This window comes from Neophocaena asiaeorientalis, unplaced genomic scaffold (assembly GCF_003031525.2).
Source record: "Neophocaena asiaeorientalis asiaeorientalis breed wild unplaced genomic scaffold, Neophocaena_asiaeorientalis_V1.1 scaffold85, whole genome shotgun sequence".
Lineage (NCBI taxonomy): Eukaryota > Metazoa > Chordata > Mammalia > Artiodactyla > Phocoenidae > Neophocaena > Neophocaena asiaeorientalis.
In genome coordinates, this window is record NW_020174301.1 from 7,060,468 (window position 1) to 7,077,967 (window position 17,500).

The window sequence follows — 17,500 nt, forward strand, 5'->3', positions numbered from 1 at the left end:
TGGGAGATTGGGATTGACATGTACACACTTATGTGTATAAAACTGATGACTAATAAGAACCTGCTGTATAAAAAAATAAATAAAATTAAAAAATTAAAAAAAAGAAAAGCACTGTCAAATACTCAAAGTTTGGCAAAATGAAAATAGGAAAAAAAATTGATTTCTACAGCTCTACACTGTACACTCCAACAGGGCAAGGATCATATTTGCTTTCTTCACCATTATATTCCCACTATCTACACACTGCCTGGCTTACCAGATGTTTGCTGAATGGACTAAAGAACAAAATGCAAAAGTGGTACTTCTCTGGTTAAGCTAAGTCGTGTAGTTATCTGTTGAAAACCTGAGAATCTGTAAACCGTGAAAAGGGAAGATATACTAGTTCTTATCTAGCTTTATCTTTTCTTCTCACTACTGTGTAGATCAAACCTAGATATTGTACAATCATTGAGCACTGTTGCAAATATTTATGCTACCAGTAATGTAAGTGCCACCGCTCTTGCTTTCCCTCCTCAAACTTCTCTCTCCTCATTCTGGGTTAACATGTCAGTATTATTGTTTCCACCAATCACTACCAAGTAGATGGCAGACTGAATCATTTATTCTTTTTTTTTTTTTCCTGGCCACGGCCATTCTACAAACAAGAAATGGAAAACTGAAAATGTCTCTCAAAATAAGACCCTAGCATTCAGGTCAAAATCAGCCAACATTTTCAGTTTTGCAATGGAGGCATCTTCACATTATCTCTAGTCTCCCCCCTCCCCTCAACCATTTATTTAGTTCCTTTTTTTTTTTGCTGTACGCAGGCCTCTCACTGTTGCGGCCTCTCCCGTTGCGGAGCGCAGGCTCGGCGGCCATGGCTCACGGGCCCAGCCGCTCCGCGGCACGTGGGATATTCCCGGACCGGGGCACGAACCCGTGTCCCCTGCATCGGCAGGCGGACTCTCAACCACTGCGCCACCAGGGAAGCCCAAGTTCCATTATTTATGTATGCTGCAGCTTTTTCCAAAGGGCTCTTACACACTTCAATTTTTTTTTCTTCCTTCCAGGAAATAAGAGAACAATACTTACTCACCTTTCATTAAACTCTCTGAGTAAAATGAATCGTAATATTTGAAATCAGATCCTCTCGGCCTAAATCTTTTGTATAATTCATTGCTAGCACAGCTACATTCAAGTACAGAAAAACTCCTGCACAAAACCATAATCTGATCTTCAAATGTCATTCCCATAACCCCATGCTTTGTCTTCCTTCTACACCTTGGATACGTCCACCTAAGAATGTTTTATATTTCCTTAGCTACTTTCCTTGAACCTACAGTATGCACACAGATTCAAAATATTTACACATGATGGAAATCTCATGCAGATCAGCTCCATATCATGAGCTGTTACAGTTCAGCCAACTGGTGCCTCATCATTTCCCTGGAAACCAGTCCCAGAGCCATGGAATACCCAATAACCACATGGCAACAAAGTTAAGGCCAGAACATGAGAAGCTCAAAGCTTATCTCTAACATGAGAGGCAAGTCATTACTCTGGTGAAAGGCTCAGATAATGGATGTGTAACATGACAATGTTCCACAGCAAGCAGAAGAATCAACTCACATAATGAGAGCACTGAATAGCAGCTGAAGAGAAATACTAATACCATGATATTGTTATTTCAGATGGTATACTGAGATGTAACCTAGATTCTTGAGGTCTTGAGGCTACTGGAAACATGCAAAAATCCTGTACTCAAGCTGGACCTTCCCTCACAAGTTATGGGATGGGTATCCCTAAATATAATTTCTTTCTCCGACATACCATTTTATAGTTTACAAAATTCTTTTGAAAAATTGTGCCATTTGATTTTAAAATCCACTTGGTTAGGTTAGTAACATCACCCATTTTATAGATGGTGAAAGTGAAGCCCAAAGAGGCTAAGGGACTGCTAATAACTGCTAGTAACATACAGCTACTAACTGAATGACATGGCCAAAATTTAAACCCAGATCTTCCGACACGAAGTTCAATGAATTTGATACTCTTCCATAGCTCCCTAAATCAGGTGATCCGTAATTCAAAGTGACTGCTTATTCAACCTCAAAAAATATTTTTATGTGTCATCTGCAAAGTTCTTTAAAATATAAAAATAAAATACGAAGTCTCTACAAGATATTTACCTCTTGTGCAAACGACTCTGCTTTCTTTCGAAGGTCCTTCTCCAGTTCCAAGTTCACTTGCATTTCCTCATACTCTTCTACTGCTAGCATGGACACTTGAGAAGACAAGGAAAAGAAAATGGCCAACACGCCACACAGATTATCAGGAATACGGATGAAAAATGGTGATGAAAGATTCCTTATTCAGGCATATAAGCACCCACATTCATTGCTGGTTGGAGTATAAATTGGTAAGACCTTTTTAGAGGGCAACTTGGCAATATGAATCTAAAATCTAAAACTATTCATACCCTTTGACTCAACAATTCCACTTTTAGGAATGTATTTATTCTTCTAAAAGAGTAAATCATGAACATATACAGAGATTTAATTGCAAGGGTGCTCTGTGCATCATTGCTGAAAACAGTGAAATAATCTAGATGGTCTAACACTGAAGGATCAGTTAAGTAAAGTATGCTGTGTACAAGAAATATTCTGTCATCAAAATTACATTGTAGAGGCATATTTACTGAATGGAAAGACATTCATGATATGTTTTTAAAATAAGTTCATTTTTGTTTTTTAAAAGCCATATACAAAACACGTTAACAAGGATTTCACTGAAGAGGAAACACGTGAAAGGCCAATTACCATCTGCATTAGTAACCAAGGAAAAGGAAAGTAAAACCATAGCTACCTTTTTATACTCACCAAAGAGGCAATTGGCAAAAATTTTAAAGTATAGCTATATCAAGCTGGGAGAGAATACAGAACAATGGAAACAAATACACTGTTAACAGGAGTATAAACTTATAGATCTACTTTAAAAATAATTTGGCATTATGTAGTGAAGTTGAAGATAAAATTTTACCTTTGGCATATATCTTAGTGAAACTCTTGGATATGTGCACCAGAAGACATGTATAAGAATTTTCATAACAGCATGACTTGGAATAGCAAAAAAAACTGGAAAAAACTCAAACATTCACCAAATGGATACTGGATAAATGAATTTTGGTATAGACATTGAATGAAATATTATACAGCAGTGAAAATAAACATACCACAGCAATACCCTTCAACATGATGAACCGGACAAACACAAAAAGCAGCAGAAGGACATATGCAAAATGATATCATTTATATAAAGTTCAAAAACATGCAAAATTAACCAATATGCTGTTTAGGGATATATATATATCTGACAAAACTATAAATAAAAGCAATGATAAAAGTCCAAGGAAGGAACACAAGTAGAGACTGATGTTCAGGGGCTTGTAAAGCACCAATGGGCACAAAAGGTATTTCTTTTGTTGGTATTTTATTTATACTCCATATACATTATAAGCATATTTAATAAACAACTCAATGTACATATATAGGTTTTCTGATTGAAATATAGTCGATGCACAATATCATATGTTATAGGTGTACAATATAGTGATTCACAAGTTTTAAAGGTTATGCTCCATTTACAGTTACTATAAAATATGGACTACATTCCTGTGTTGTACAATATACCCTTGTAGCTTATTTTATACATAATAGCTTGTACCTCTTAGTCCCCTACCCATAAGTTGCCCCTCCCCCCTTTCCTCTCCTGGAAGAATAAACACTAAAATGTTAATAGTGCTTATCTCTGGACTGTAAGGGTTGAGTTTTTTTTTTTTACTTTTCCCGTATAAATCTATACTTTCCACCAAAAAATATGTTATTTGAATAAAAAGAAAAAATGTAGATATGTAAGTTATTTCAAAGTGTTCTGCATGTTTATAAAGAAGAGAAACAGCCTTAGATCCATATGGGCCCAGAGTCAGAGCTTTGAATTAAAGAATCATTGTGGACAGAAATCTTCAAAGGGACGATACTGTCAAATAGGAGCAACATGAATTCTTTCCTACTTTTTGATATTCTGTGACCTATTCTGTTAAATAATGATGTAGATGGGACAGAGGGAGTGATGACACCATTACCAACTAGGAACCACATAGGTGGACAGCACACTAGTCTCTCCACTGGCTTCCAGCAAGGCACTTTCAATCCTGAGCTGAGTTATGTCAATAAAAACCTTTAAAAAGGCTCTCTTAATGGCAGCTTTCACAAACTGTTCCTCCAGGGCACTTCAGTCCTAACTGATTAAGGACTGGTTTGCTGCGTAATGACATAGAATTTCAAACTCTGTACTCGGTCAATCTACTGCCTCCTCAGAGGAAAGACTAATAGTCTTACTCAAGTAAAGCAATGAAGTGGTGGTTTGTAATGTGAATTACAGGTCCCTGAGAGCTAAACGATTTTCAAACCTATCTAAAAAAAAAAAAGAAATTTCACAAAGAAAACAAAGAAGATTATGACTATCTGAAGCCCTGGGCAAGATAATTAACTTTCTATTCTATGTCCAAAACACTATAATAAAAAGTGAATTTTCATATGACCTGGCCCTCTTGGATTCTGAGAGAAATTCGTTTGGTCCTAGTCATGTATTTATTTATATAATCTCTCTCTGCCTAGATAAGGGTCTCCCTGAAGGCAAGGTCCATGATATTAACCTCTGCAGAGCCCTCTGTTTCTAGCACAGTGCATCACGACTGAAAATTCTTCTACACCATTTCTATCTTCTTAAATGCATAAAAGGCAGAGGAAATGTTACAACCTAGTGCATCTCCCACAGTTAGCTACAAGGTCCTTTATTTACAAAAAAAAAAATCTCAATTCATGAATGACACAAAGATGGAGAACTGCCACCAATAATAGGGAAGGCCCTGGGTCTGAAAGGCTTCCTTTTAGTGTTTAGTGAAAGACAGTGGGCTGAGGGAAAAAAGGAGAACAAAAAGCATAGTAAGTCCCCTCCCTTAAGAATTATGTTTGCAGAACTGCACTTTGCTCCTTTGCCCTAAACCAGGGGACATAAGAAATGGTCCCATGAGACTTGATGCTGTGTTTTATGACAAGTATGACGGAATCAAATTACACAGAATTTTCTCTAGAAGTAGCCTCTGGAGAAAGTTCCTTCTCACCATGAGACCAGGTCTGCTTCTCGTGACCAACAGGTAAATTTTTATGTGATTCATAAAAATGATCATGAATCTCTCATCACTCTGGCTCCTAGAGAGCTCAGAGCCAGACTTCAGGCACACAGGCAGGAAATGTGCAAGAACTCAGAGTAAGTAATAAGCACTTTGTACATTAACATATATTCTCACTTTCCCTTTGTCCCATTTTCCATATCCTCTTAATTTAAAATTTTTTCGTATAATGTTGCATGTATTTATGTAGATATCCTAATCTCTTCTTGATCGAGGAGAAGTTTACCAATTAACCTACCAGATATATAAACACTGAGGGGATAGCCAATATGGCCACGGTCCCAAGATATATGTAGAACAAAAGAGTATTTAGGTTTGAAGTTTCAAAATGAGTGGGTCATGAATTCCTCAAGCAAAAGCACTTTTAAATGTCCCCAGACTCTCAGGTAGGTGGAAAAAGAGCAGGAATGAGAGAGTCTCATTGCTAGAAGTCAGGAAAACACAATATAGAAGATTTTTGCTACAAGGATCTTTAGACACCAGTATGAAACAACACAAAATATATATAAACAAAATAAATTACATATATATTTGAGGGAAAAGACTGGAAATACATACCTCTATTGCATTTTTCTAAGACTTTTCTCTGTTCAAGAACTTCCGAATTTAAAACATCTTTTTCTTGTTTAACTTTATTTACCTAAAAATGTGATATTTTGAGGGGAGAAAACATCCAAAATTGTAAAACATGATATATGATGATGTGTGATACTTAAATTGCTGTTCAACTTTCAACACGATGTTACATTAAAGCAGTAATTGGCTTCACTGTGCTAGGCTTCTATCAAAATGTTTTTAAAGCCTCAAAGTAACTATTTAATTTAGGATGTATATCTGGAACTTCTTTACATATTCCAAATAGTACTGGCATTGGTCCCTAAATATGGCAGTGTTCTAGCCGTCCAGTGTAAATGATTGACATTTTTAATGCAAAAATCCAATTAGACTGCACCCGGAAAATACTTGAATCATTTAATCAGAGAGCCAATATTCAATTTTGGTATTCATTTTAAACTCTGATGACATTTGGCTTAAGTAAAACATACATAAATTTTTAAAATAAAAAAGACTTTGAACTTTGACTTTTGGCTTAAACAAAATACATATGAAAATCTCCCCCCACACAAAACTTAACTTTCTGAAATAATTTTTGGCATCTATCAATAGGAAAAAAGAATATCATAGTATAGTTTTAAAAAAAAGAATGTAAAGTTACATGTACCAAGTGGATAAATCTCAAAAGCTTTATGTTGAATTAAAAAAGCAGGTTTATATAGTTTAAAACACTCAAAATACTAGGTATTGTAGTAAAAATGTAAATATATGCATTGAAATGATAAAAAGTTCAGAATAATGGTTGTTTAAGGAAACAGTGCAGGGAGTGAGGAGAATGCAGTTAGGGAGAGATGCACACGGGTTTCAATACTATGCTAATGTTTTATGTATTAAACTACATAGTAGGCATATGGAGGTTCGTTATTTTGTTTTTTACACTTTTCAGATGTGTGAAATAGTCATAATAAAAATGACTTCTGAAATGGCTTCCAATAACACCTCTAAGTGGGAGGGGAGAGAATCATCAATAAATAATTTTAATTGAGGATTGGAATGCATCAAAATGTCTTTCTTTCTCTCCTATGGTTATACTCAAGAAACAAGCTACAGTAATGGTTCCTGAAAGGGACCCTGAATCCATCAGCATTTCCATATGGTCTGTGAACTGGTTTCCTTTAGTATAAGCTATATCGTTGTTTTTGGTTTAAATTAGTAACCAGTATACAGTTCAATGCTTCTAGAATGTCATCATCCTTCTTCCCACTCACACTTACTGCCACAATAAGTAAAAGCAACTGGGGCTGGGAGGTTGGTGGTCACTGCTTTCCAACCTTTTTCACATTATGGCCTTAAGAATATGTGTATGGGAACTGGGGTAACTGAAAGAGGCTGCTCACTGAAGGGGTCAATACCCTGGCATACCTGTAAGCCATTTGAAGGATATCAAGGTGCTATACACATCAGTTGGGAAGCCTTGGGCTTCAGACTCTGAGAACCACTGATGTAAGTTAAACCGAGACTGCAAAGGCAGATCCTTGAAGCCTCATGCAAAGAAGGCTAATTATGTGCTCCTGCTGTTAAAGACAATTCAAAAGGAAAAATAAAAAGATTCTCCAAATACCCACTTGAACCCATTCTACCATCTATCATATATGCCTGTGTTGGAGGTACAGAGGGGCATAGCCTTTCCCAGCTGAGTCAGCCCTCCATCAGAGAAGAAAAATCATTCTTCACCAGCAGCAACAAAGTGTATGACTTAAATGCAGATATCACTGTCACAAATCTGCCTCACAGTGAAACACACGGGACAATAGGAAACACTTCAATGCTATTTTACTATTTTATTTCTTGAGCTAGACAGTGGGTACATGAATGTTCATGATCTTATTTTCTATACCTTTTTGTATGTCTGAAATAGTGGGGACAAGAGAAGATTAAAATTGGTACACGGTTCTCATGTCAGAAATTAGCTTCCAACAGCAAGTTTTTGACTTAGCCTGTCCCCAAACACCTTAAAAGACTAAAGGTCTTGCGTTTCGGGCCTAAGATACATACTTCTTCAATTACTTCTACAAGTTTGCTCTTGAGATTTTCCAATTCAATGGCTAATATCTTCTTTTCCTCCTGAACAGATACAATTTGATCTCGAAGTTCTGCATTTTTAAAGAAAAAAATAAGAAAAAGAAAAGCCTTATTTTTAAAAGAAGAAACCAATCTTGTCAGAAGAATTGAAAATGCCAATCCATGTGCAGCTTATGGTCAAAGTTATTCCGCAATTAAAAGGAAAATGAAGTAGCAAAAGACAATGGAAATATCACTTCTCCCCCCGCCCCCCGCCCCACCAAATATAGCTATGTTTCTAAAATTTTGTATCAGGCACGCTCACTATGTTAAATATACTAGATCATGTTTTCTCTGCAATTTATCAAACCTGTATTCTAGGAAACTATCTGGCATTTTAGAAGTAGAATTTTTTTAAGCTTTCAGCAAAACAAATTAAGGCACTGTACTAATTTATTTTTTATTTTTTAATGGCCATGGGCTTTTGTCACAATGCAATACAAACAAACTGGGCAGCTAATAATTTGGAGATTTTGATTTAAAGAAAAAAATCCTGACTTGCTGCCAATTTACAGCCCTTAAACATTATTTGAACTGACTCAAAATAAAACCTATTTGAAAAAGGGTTAATTCTAATAATTTTCTCTCCAGGGTGTTGGTGTTTTGTTTCTTAATTTACTTCATATTTCATATTATTGAGATTTAATGAAAACTGTATTACTAGAGTGAAAATACTAGCAACTGTAAGTGCAAAAACTTCTCGTGTTAGATTAAAGTTACTTCTACCACTCAAATGTTAAAAAAAACATGGATTAGCACAGAGTATTACATTTATACCCAGGCCCACACACTTTTGCCACTTAGCTTTTAAGTGCTTTTAATTTCTTACCCTTCCAAAGATAGTTAGAAACCTGCTATGTGGTTATTTATTTATAAGTTAAATCAAACTTTTTACATGAACCCAGCTTAATTGAAGGGTTCTCAGAGGCTTTTATTTATTTATTTATTTTTGCGGTATACGGGGCTCTCACTGTTGTGGCCTCTCCCGTTACGGAGCACAGGCTCCAGACACGCAGGCTCAGCGGCCATGGCTCACGGGCCTAGCCACTCCACGGCATGTGGGATCTTCCTGGACCAAGACACGAACCCGTGTCCCCTGCATCGGCAGGCGGACGGACTCTCAACCACTGCGCCACCAGGGAAGCCCCATCAGAGACTTACTTTAAAACCACTTTCTTCACTGGCTGGCTAATCTTAAAGAAGAACAAGAGACCATACCATTCAAGACCTAACAGAAGGGAGAAATACAAACAAAAAGAAAGCCTTTAAACTTCTTCTCCCTTCCTACCAACATAAATATGATTTTGTCTTAAGTTAGGGGGTAGAAAGTCAGGTTAAGATGGCTTTCTTTTTACTTTCTTCTTTATACTTCTTGCTGAAGTTTTATCTACCAAACAAGCAAACAAGTATTGCTCCTGACAGGTACAGTAAGTTAAAATGCTCCAATAGTTACTGAGCCCCAAACTGTTTTCCTACATCCTTAACAATATATAGGGGTGTGTGTGTGTGTTTATTTATTAATAAAGTTAATGTGTATTTAATAGATGTATCATGTGATCTTGCCTTACAGCACTACTTGGGGACCACCGCAGTTGCTTAATACTACATACTGCTTTTAGCTCATTGCCTGAATCATATGGGAAGTCCTTGGAGGGCAGAGACTAAGCAATTTGGGGAGGTATCTTCCCCAAATATTCCAACAGAGAACCAGACTAACAGGAGGTGTCTGCTAAATATACTTTTATTCATTCTTACTTTCATTTAACAAAAATATCTTAATACACAGTCCTATCCTTTAGAAGTTTATAGGCAAACTGACTGCTTCTGTCAAGACAATGCTTTCAAAAGTGCCTAATCCCAAACAAGAAAGTACTCATAAAGCTATACATCCATCATGATTCTCAACCAGGCCACCCCCTGTGACAAACAGTCAGAATTTTTTCCGAAGTAGGAACCAGGCATCAATATTTTTTGAAATTATCATGTAATTCCAATGTGCAACCAGGGTTCAGAAGCATTATCCTAACAGGAGTCAAAAACATGCTCAATAATTAAGCCAGGGATCCTACCCTTGATTTGCTTCTGACACTGTACTGAGACACAAGTCTCGGCAGCACCCTCAGGGTCCATGGTTGAATCTTCATCATCAATGTTGATCTCTTCAGTTATTACATCTGGCCCCAGCTTGGCCATGTATAACATGCTGATTCTTTTCAATGCTTTATTTTCTTTATTTAACTAAGGCAAATATAAAGACAGTTATTTTAACAGCAGTCAAATGAGTGTTTTGCCACCTAGAGGGGTGGGATAGGGAGGGTGGGAGGGAGATGTTAAGAGGGAAGAGATATGGAGATATATGTATACGTATAGCTGATTCACTTTGTTATAAAGCAGAAACTAACACAGCATTGTAAAGCAATTATACTCCAATAAAGATGTTACAAAAAAATGAGTGTCTTGGATTTTTAAACAATAGACAAATTAAGTGTATTTTTGTCTTGCACATTCATCAACATTCCCGGCATGAAGTAACAATTAGAAGAGTCATTAAATAAGGTTTTTTATACTTTTTAATATTAAATTTATTACTTTAAGTAAAACCTATGCCTTATAGCCAGCAGCATGTGAAAATGCTAGTTATAACTGATAAATACAAGAAGAATTAAGATGAAACACCAGTATAGATTAAATAAAATTTCAATTTATTCACAGTCATTAAAAGTCTTAATTTAAGACACTTTCTTTCAAGCAAATATTTTGTTTGATGCTGTGCTGTGAACATCTTTGAAATGTTTGTTTGCCTGGAACTCTCTGTTTTCTGGACACTGACACTCCTCTTCACTGTTCCAAATGATTTCTATGGGAACAGCCAAGTTCTCCCAAAGCACAACCTACCACTTTGGCCATAGCTATAATAATTAGTCCAGGAATTAGGCACATAATCCAAGCTTGGTCAATTAGATCCCTTCTCTAGAAATTTGGAGACTGGAACAGAGAGATGAATTCCTTTCCATGTGTCTGGATATACAGTAGCTACTGGCAACCACATGACACTACTGAATTGAGGAATAGAGAAAGACAGTCGACAGCAAAGCCAAAATGGAGCCAATGTGTAGGAGAAACAGAGAAAAGCAACAGACACAGGGTTTGCCACAGGGCTCCAGTCCATTCCTAAAACGCTCCTAGCTCATGGATTCTATGGGATTCTCCAATATCCCTCTGAACAAATTCCTACTTTTCTTTCCTTTTCTTGCTTAAATTAGTTCAAAATGTGTTTCTATCTGTACATAGAGTTCTAATAATACAGGCTAGAAGAAAGTTCAAGATATGTTTCTATTATCTCTATCTAATTCACTGCAGATAAAGGAATCCTAACTCATTAATGTATTTGTTATCCCCTGATGTAAAAATGAGTTGGTTATCAATTATTGTTACCTTCTTCAGCTCCTGTGTTTATGTGCACATAAATGTTAGTACAAGGCACACACGAAGACTAAAGTTGATCCAAAGTCCACAGAAGGAAAATACGGTTTTGCTTATGTGTTCTCTTCACAAGACTAAAATATAAAAGGTCTTCTCTTATTTGAGTATAAAGTATTTCATATATTGATTTCTCTAGTATAAAATATAAGATACAGAAATGTGTTTGCATTTACTAAGGGCCGTTGGCCATCAAGACAAGTTCTTAATTTAATAACTGACACTGGAAATAAACACAGACAGAAACAATTCACTGGAAAGCTAAATGCCCTTCACTGCTGTAAACCTTATGCCAGAATAAGATGTTTAGTATCGTATTTGTCTGGCTTTGGTCCTTCATTTGTGATCATGATTAGGATCCTTCAGGGTTTCTCTCAGGGAAAGTCCAGTCCATTTCAATTTGGGAGATCTGATTCTTACCCCAATAATATGGAAACTAAATATACCCCGAGTAGCGTGGTCTGGAACACAAGAGCATTCCCTAGAGCATTCCCTGACCTCTCTGGGGAATCAGGAAGAATCATTTAGAAATGGCTATGAACCATTCCACAGATTCTTTCCTGGGAAGGCTGGCGAGATCTATTCAAGGAATCAGACACAGACCTTTATTCCCAGTTCTCCATATTATATTAGAGGATCAGGGATAAGATATAAGACCCATGATTTCCCAATCCCTCTTCCCTCATATGGAAAATTCAAGTAAACATTGTTTGTGTGTTCTTTGAACCATGAATGCTAGAGCATGGCAGTAGACGCTCAAGGACCATCGTCAATTCTCAAATGATGACATCTTTTCTGAATGCAAGGAGAAAAGAACAATTTAAGAAAAACTCAAGTGAAAAAACTCAAGACTTAGTTTGTAATTCTGCCTCCTAATATTTAAACTAATGGTTCACAGCCCTGCACATTACCATCTGTAGAGTTTTTTAAAAAAAAAAACTCCCAACATGCAGGCCCTCACCAGACCAAAATCTCTGGCAGTAGAGCCGAGCATAGCACTTTTTCAGGGCTTCCCAGGTGATTCTAATGTACACCAATACTACAGATAATTGACATAGAGGAATGCAGTACTTGAGTATGCATTTCTATAAAATTAGTATAGCAGAGTTAAGAACTCAGCTCTGCAATCAAATTGTCTCTGCCTCTAGAATAATCTGATCTCTCAGTGTCAGTTTTCTCATCAGCTAACTAAGGATAAAAATAGTCTCTATCCCATAATATGAAGATTAAATGAGATATATATATATATAAAGCATTTAATATAGTGACTGACATACAGTAAAAATTCAGCAAATATTAGCTATTAGTAACAAAAGAGGTTTAGTCTGTGTGTCTAATTTTCCTCTGGAAGTCATTTATCAGCTAGTTTTCTTCAACCAAGGTATTCATCTATACAAAGTTTCTTCCCCCAGGATTCTCATGAAAAACTGAAAATACTAATTTTTGCCATCTGGTGCTCCCCAGGCCACCATCAAAGTAATATTTAATAACCTAACAGTTAACAGTTCTGCCCTCAAAAGAGTTTTAATGCCTCTATCAAGCCAGGCACCAAAGTCTACCAGCTACTATTTGGCTGTAATACAATTACTCTATTCAACAAAGTTACTTATCTCAAGAAAAAAGCCAAACAAAATTGCAAACGTCTTCTCTAAAACAACATTTTCACATTCTTAAAGAAGAAATATAAGACTTATACACATTAAATCTTATAACCATACTAAGTGGAAATTTTTGAGAACTATGAATTCACAAATTTGGGCTGAGAAATTTCACTGCAGTTATTATTCATCAAGTTATATAGGTCAATGGCATGCTACTTGGGTTTTAGAATCCTTATTAGTTACAAGGCAAAAATAAATCTTTTGTAACCCTACAGTAACAGAATCTTATACTATATTCAATTTTAAATAGGGTTTTTATATTGAGCACAGTTTAATGAATATTTAAAGATACAAAATAAGCAAGTTAAACAGACTTGGATCATACGATTTAAATAACTGGTCTATAATTATCAATTTAACTTTCACATTTTAGCAAAGGAAAGCATCCACACTTGCTTTTAAGGAAATGATGTAGTCAAATTGTATTTCTGACCCACCTCCTAGAGAAATGGAAATAAAAACAAAAATAAACAAATGGGACCTAATGAAACTTAAAAGCTTTTGCACAGCAAAGGAAACCATAAACAAGACAAAAAGACAACCCTCAGAATGGGAGAAAATATTTGCAAATGAAGCAACTGACAAAGGATTCATCTCCAAAATATACACGCAGCTCATACAGCTCAACATCAAAAAAAAACAACCCAATCCAAAAAAGGGCAGAAGATCTAAACAGACATTTCCCCAAAGAAGATATACAGGTTGCCAACACACACATGAAAGAATGCTCAACATCACTAATCATTAGAGAAATGCAAATCAAAACTACAATGAGGTATCACCTCACACCGGTCAGAATAGCCATCATTTAAAAACCTACAAACAATAAATCCTGGAGAAGGTGTGGAGAAAAGGGAACCCTCTTGCACTGTTGGTGGGAATGTAAATTGATACAGCCACTATGGAGAACAGTATGGAGGTTCCTTAAAAAACTGAAAACAGAACTACCATATGACCCAGCAATCCCACTACTGGGCATATACCCTGAGAAAACCATAATTCAAAAAGAGTCATGTACCACAATGTTCATCGCAGCACTGTTTACAATAGCCAGGATATGGAAGCAACCTAAGCATCCATCGACAGATTCATGGATAAAGAAGATGTGGCACATATATACAATGGAATATTACTCAGCCATAAAAAGAAACGAAATTGAGTTATTTGTAGTGAGGTGGATGGACCTAGAGTCTGTCATACAAAGTGAAGTCAGAAAGAGAAAAACAAATACCATATGCTAATACATATATATGGACTCGAAAAAAAAAAAAAGGTTCTCATGAACTTAGGGGCAGAATAGGAATAAAGACGCAGACACAGAGAATGGACTTGACAAGGGGAGGGGGAAGGGTGAGCTGGGACGAAATGAGAGAGTAGCATTAACATATATACAGTACCGTATGTAAAATAGATAGTGGGAATAGTGGGAAGCAGCTGCATAGCACAGGGAGATCAGCTCCTGCTTTGTGACCACCTAGAGGGGTGGGATAGGGAGGGTGGAAGGGAGATGCAAGAGGGAGGGGATATATGTATACATATAGCTGATTCACTTTGTTATACAGCAGAAACTAACACAACATTGTAAAGCAATTGTACTCCAATAAAGATGTTATAAGAAATTGTATCATAAGAAACATTCCATTTGTCATTAATTTGAGAGCAAACACTTTAGAAAAATAAGAATTTACAGAAACTCTGCTGCTTAGAAAATGAAAACTGCTTCCAAAAATGACAATTAATACTTAAATCAGGATGTGCTACTTTCATTTATTGATCACACATATAATGAAGTTTCCAAACTTTGCATTCAAAGCTGTAGTATCTTCCACATCCAATGAGCATATCTACAGCATTTAATTGAATAGGGTATTTTTGGTTTGTTTTTTATCCTAAAGTTCCTGAGTTCACACTGTATCCTCAAAAACAAACCGTAAGTCCATTTCCAAAAGAGCTTCTTAAAGAATAGAAGACAAACTATAAGTTAAGGATCCTATTGTCAATACTAAATTGTAAAAATGACCCTAGAGATTAGTAACACACTGGTTCATAAGCAGGGATGAATATAACAGTCACCTGGCAGCTTTTTCAACATTCACATGTCTGGGCCATACTCCCAGAATCAGTGGGTCTGGGGTATTCTTAAGAAATCAACCCTGGTCTACCCTGACAATTATGACATGATAATTGCAGGTTAGAGAGGTGAATTCTCTTGCTCAAAATCAACTGTTAAATAAAAAAGGGGGGAATAGCAATAAAATAATTTTTTAAGGGGACCAATGATTAAAGTCATCATAAAGAAAGTCCGTCCCATTCTCACTTTAGTCCTAATTCTAGTTCATCCTGTCATTTAAGATGAGATAATGGCAGTCCAGGGAACAGAACTAACTTGGCCAAAGTCACATATGTCCAAAATTATACAATTAGGAATAAAACCTGTACATACTGCCTCCCAAACCACTGTTTTCCATAAACTGCCAGTCCTGAGAGGTAGCCAGTGCTCTCACTTTGGATGTCCTATTGCAACAGGGATACTTGTTAATAACAAGAGAAAAATACAGAAACTATCCTTAGCCACTACAAGATTCAGAACAACTAGTATGCTCTGAATACATTTTTTCTACTTGGTCCAAAAGTAAAGGAAATGAAAAGAGAATTCCAACAGTATTATCAACCAGTGAACTCTAGTGATATAGAGAATAGAAATGATATGAGAGCACCCATGTTATCGTTGCTTTTAAAGCAATGGCCTCTATTGCTATATATTCTCAGACAAATAACAGAAAAGAAGCTATATACACATACTTATATTCTTAGTTAGGTTCTGCCTGCATATCTTATGAATTCTAATGTAGTGCTGTTATGCAAACAATTAAGCAAATACCTCTAGCAAGCATACTGCTAATGCATACAAATTAAACTGACTGACTTATTGATCTTCAGAATTTCAGTTGCATCCAAAGGAATACTCTGGATGTAGGTGATGGGGGAGAGGGGAAAGAAACAAAACCAGCAACACTAATGAAATTTGGCTGAAAATTGCTGTAATCCATTTTCTGATGAAGTGGTTCAGATGCATTTTACCCAACTCAAAATACATAAGACAGAGATTAAAAACATTCTATAATAATAATGTACTTCTGATGAGACAGAATATAGAAAATTACACACTTGGTAAATTCATCAGCTAGAAGCAATCAGTGGAGCACTGGAGGTCACCCTTAGCAGGCCCTCACTTTGCTTTCAAAAATAATCACCTGAACTCTAAGGTCTGAGGCTGACTTTTTCATCTGATTCAAACAGGAAACACTCATTGCTCTTTCATGTCACTCTAGGTTAGTTTCAAACTTGGTTAGCATTTTAACCAAATGCAGACATTTGGAAAGTTGAGTTCAACAGATCACTCTGGGACCATTTTCACAGGCAAAAACCACAAATGCTGAAATACACACACACAAATACTTTTTTTTTTTTAACAATCAAAATAATCTTTGCATTAAGACAGATATTTACATAATCATATTCCAGGATTCTGAGACCTCTGATGAGGATCAGGAGAGCAGACAACTGATTAGAGAACTAGAAAAGCAGAAAAGGACAGAGGCCACTGTTTGGAAAAGCAAGTTGAAATTTAAAAGCTCAGGTAGAATTCCTTTATTTGAAATGTCTCACCTTTGTTGCCAAAGCTTCAGCACTTTCTCGACAAGTCTTCTCTATTTCAAGATGGTTCTGCATAAAATTCACTTCCTCTATAACCATGTGAGAAACTAGGAATGAGGGGGAAAAAGTCTCAGCATTCAGAGATTAGTCAGCTATTCCAGAAGCCCACACATCTTGTCCCATGATTAAGAATACTGCAATTCTTTAGCTAGCCAGATCTTTAGCTATCATGAAAAAAAAAGCGTTTAAGACGCTGCCCTGATTAAATATTAGCTAATATTTGAATGTAGAAAGAGAAACGAAGACAACGAAGAACTTTTATCGCTATTACACACATTTTGAGAAAGCTATTGAGGATTTTTTAAGTGTCTCTTTTCTATGTAGCTGTATACATAACCACAGACATGTCTGCTAATTTAAACAAAAGAACCTCTCTTACATTAAAAGGGGCAAACATGATTTCCTTTTCCTAGCAGGATGTAACCCATGCGCCTACCAAGGAAAATTAGCTAAAGAGAAATGTTTAAAAATAAATCTTACGTTGATCTCCTATGTGGAATAACAACATGGCAGCTTAACTAAGTTAAGTATTTCAATAGTAGTCTTTATTACTGACAAAGTATTTAAGAAACTCCAGGGCAAAAAAGTATAGCAACGAGATTTATGTACTACATGATGATGAAAGTAGATGCTAATGAATTGCTTCTTACATCACAGACTGTCAGGAAGATCAAAAGAAACATAAAATTTTACTTGATATTTAACCAATGTTTCAAAAATAGCAATTTTCAGACTT

General features: G+C 36.1%; 1 protein-coding gene across 2 annotated transcripts in view; it reads right to left on the bottom strand.

Annotated features, from left to right (window-relative positions):
* Nucleotides 1-17,500, bottom strand: part of SHTN1 (shootin 1) — a 96,030-nt gene that overhangs the window by 48,574 nt on the left and 29,956 nt on the right. For both annotated transcript variants that reach the window (XM_024756086.1, XM_024756085.1), the window contains exons 4-8: nucleotides 16,717-16,811; nucleotides 9,976-10,144; nucleotides 7,841-7,938; nucleotides 5,789-5,870; nucleotides 2,169-2,263 (exon numbers count right to left, since the gene is read on the bottom strand). In XM_024756086.1, the coding sequence (XP_024611854.1) occupies nucleotides 2,169-2,263; nucleotides 5,789-5,870; nucleotides 7,841-7,938; nucleotides 9,976-10,144; nucleotides 16,717-16,811 (539 nt within the window). The remainder of the gene's footprint in view (nucleotides 1-2,168; nucleotides 2,264-5,788; nucleotides 5,871-7,840; nucleotides 7,939-9,975; nucleotides 10,145-16,716; nucleotides 16,812-17,500) is intronic.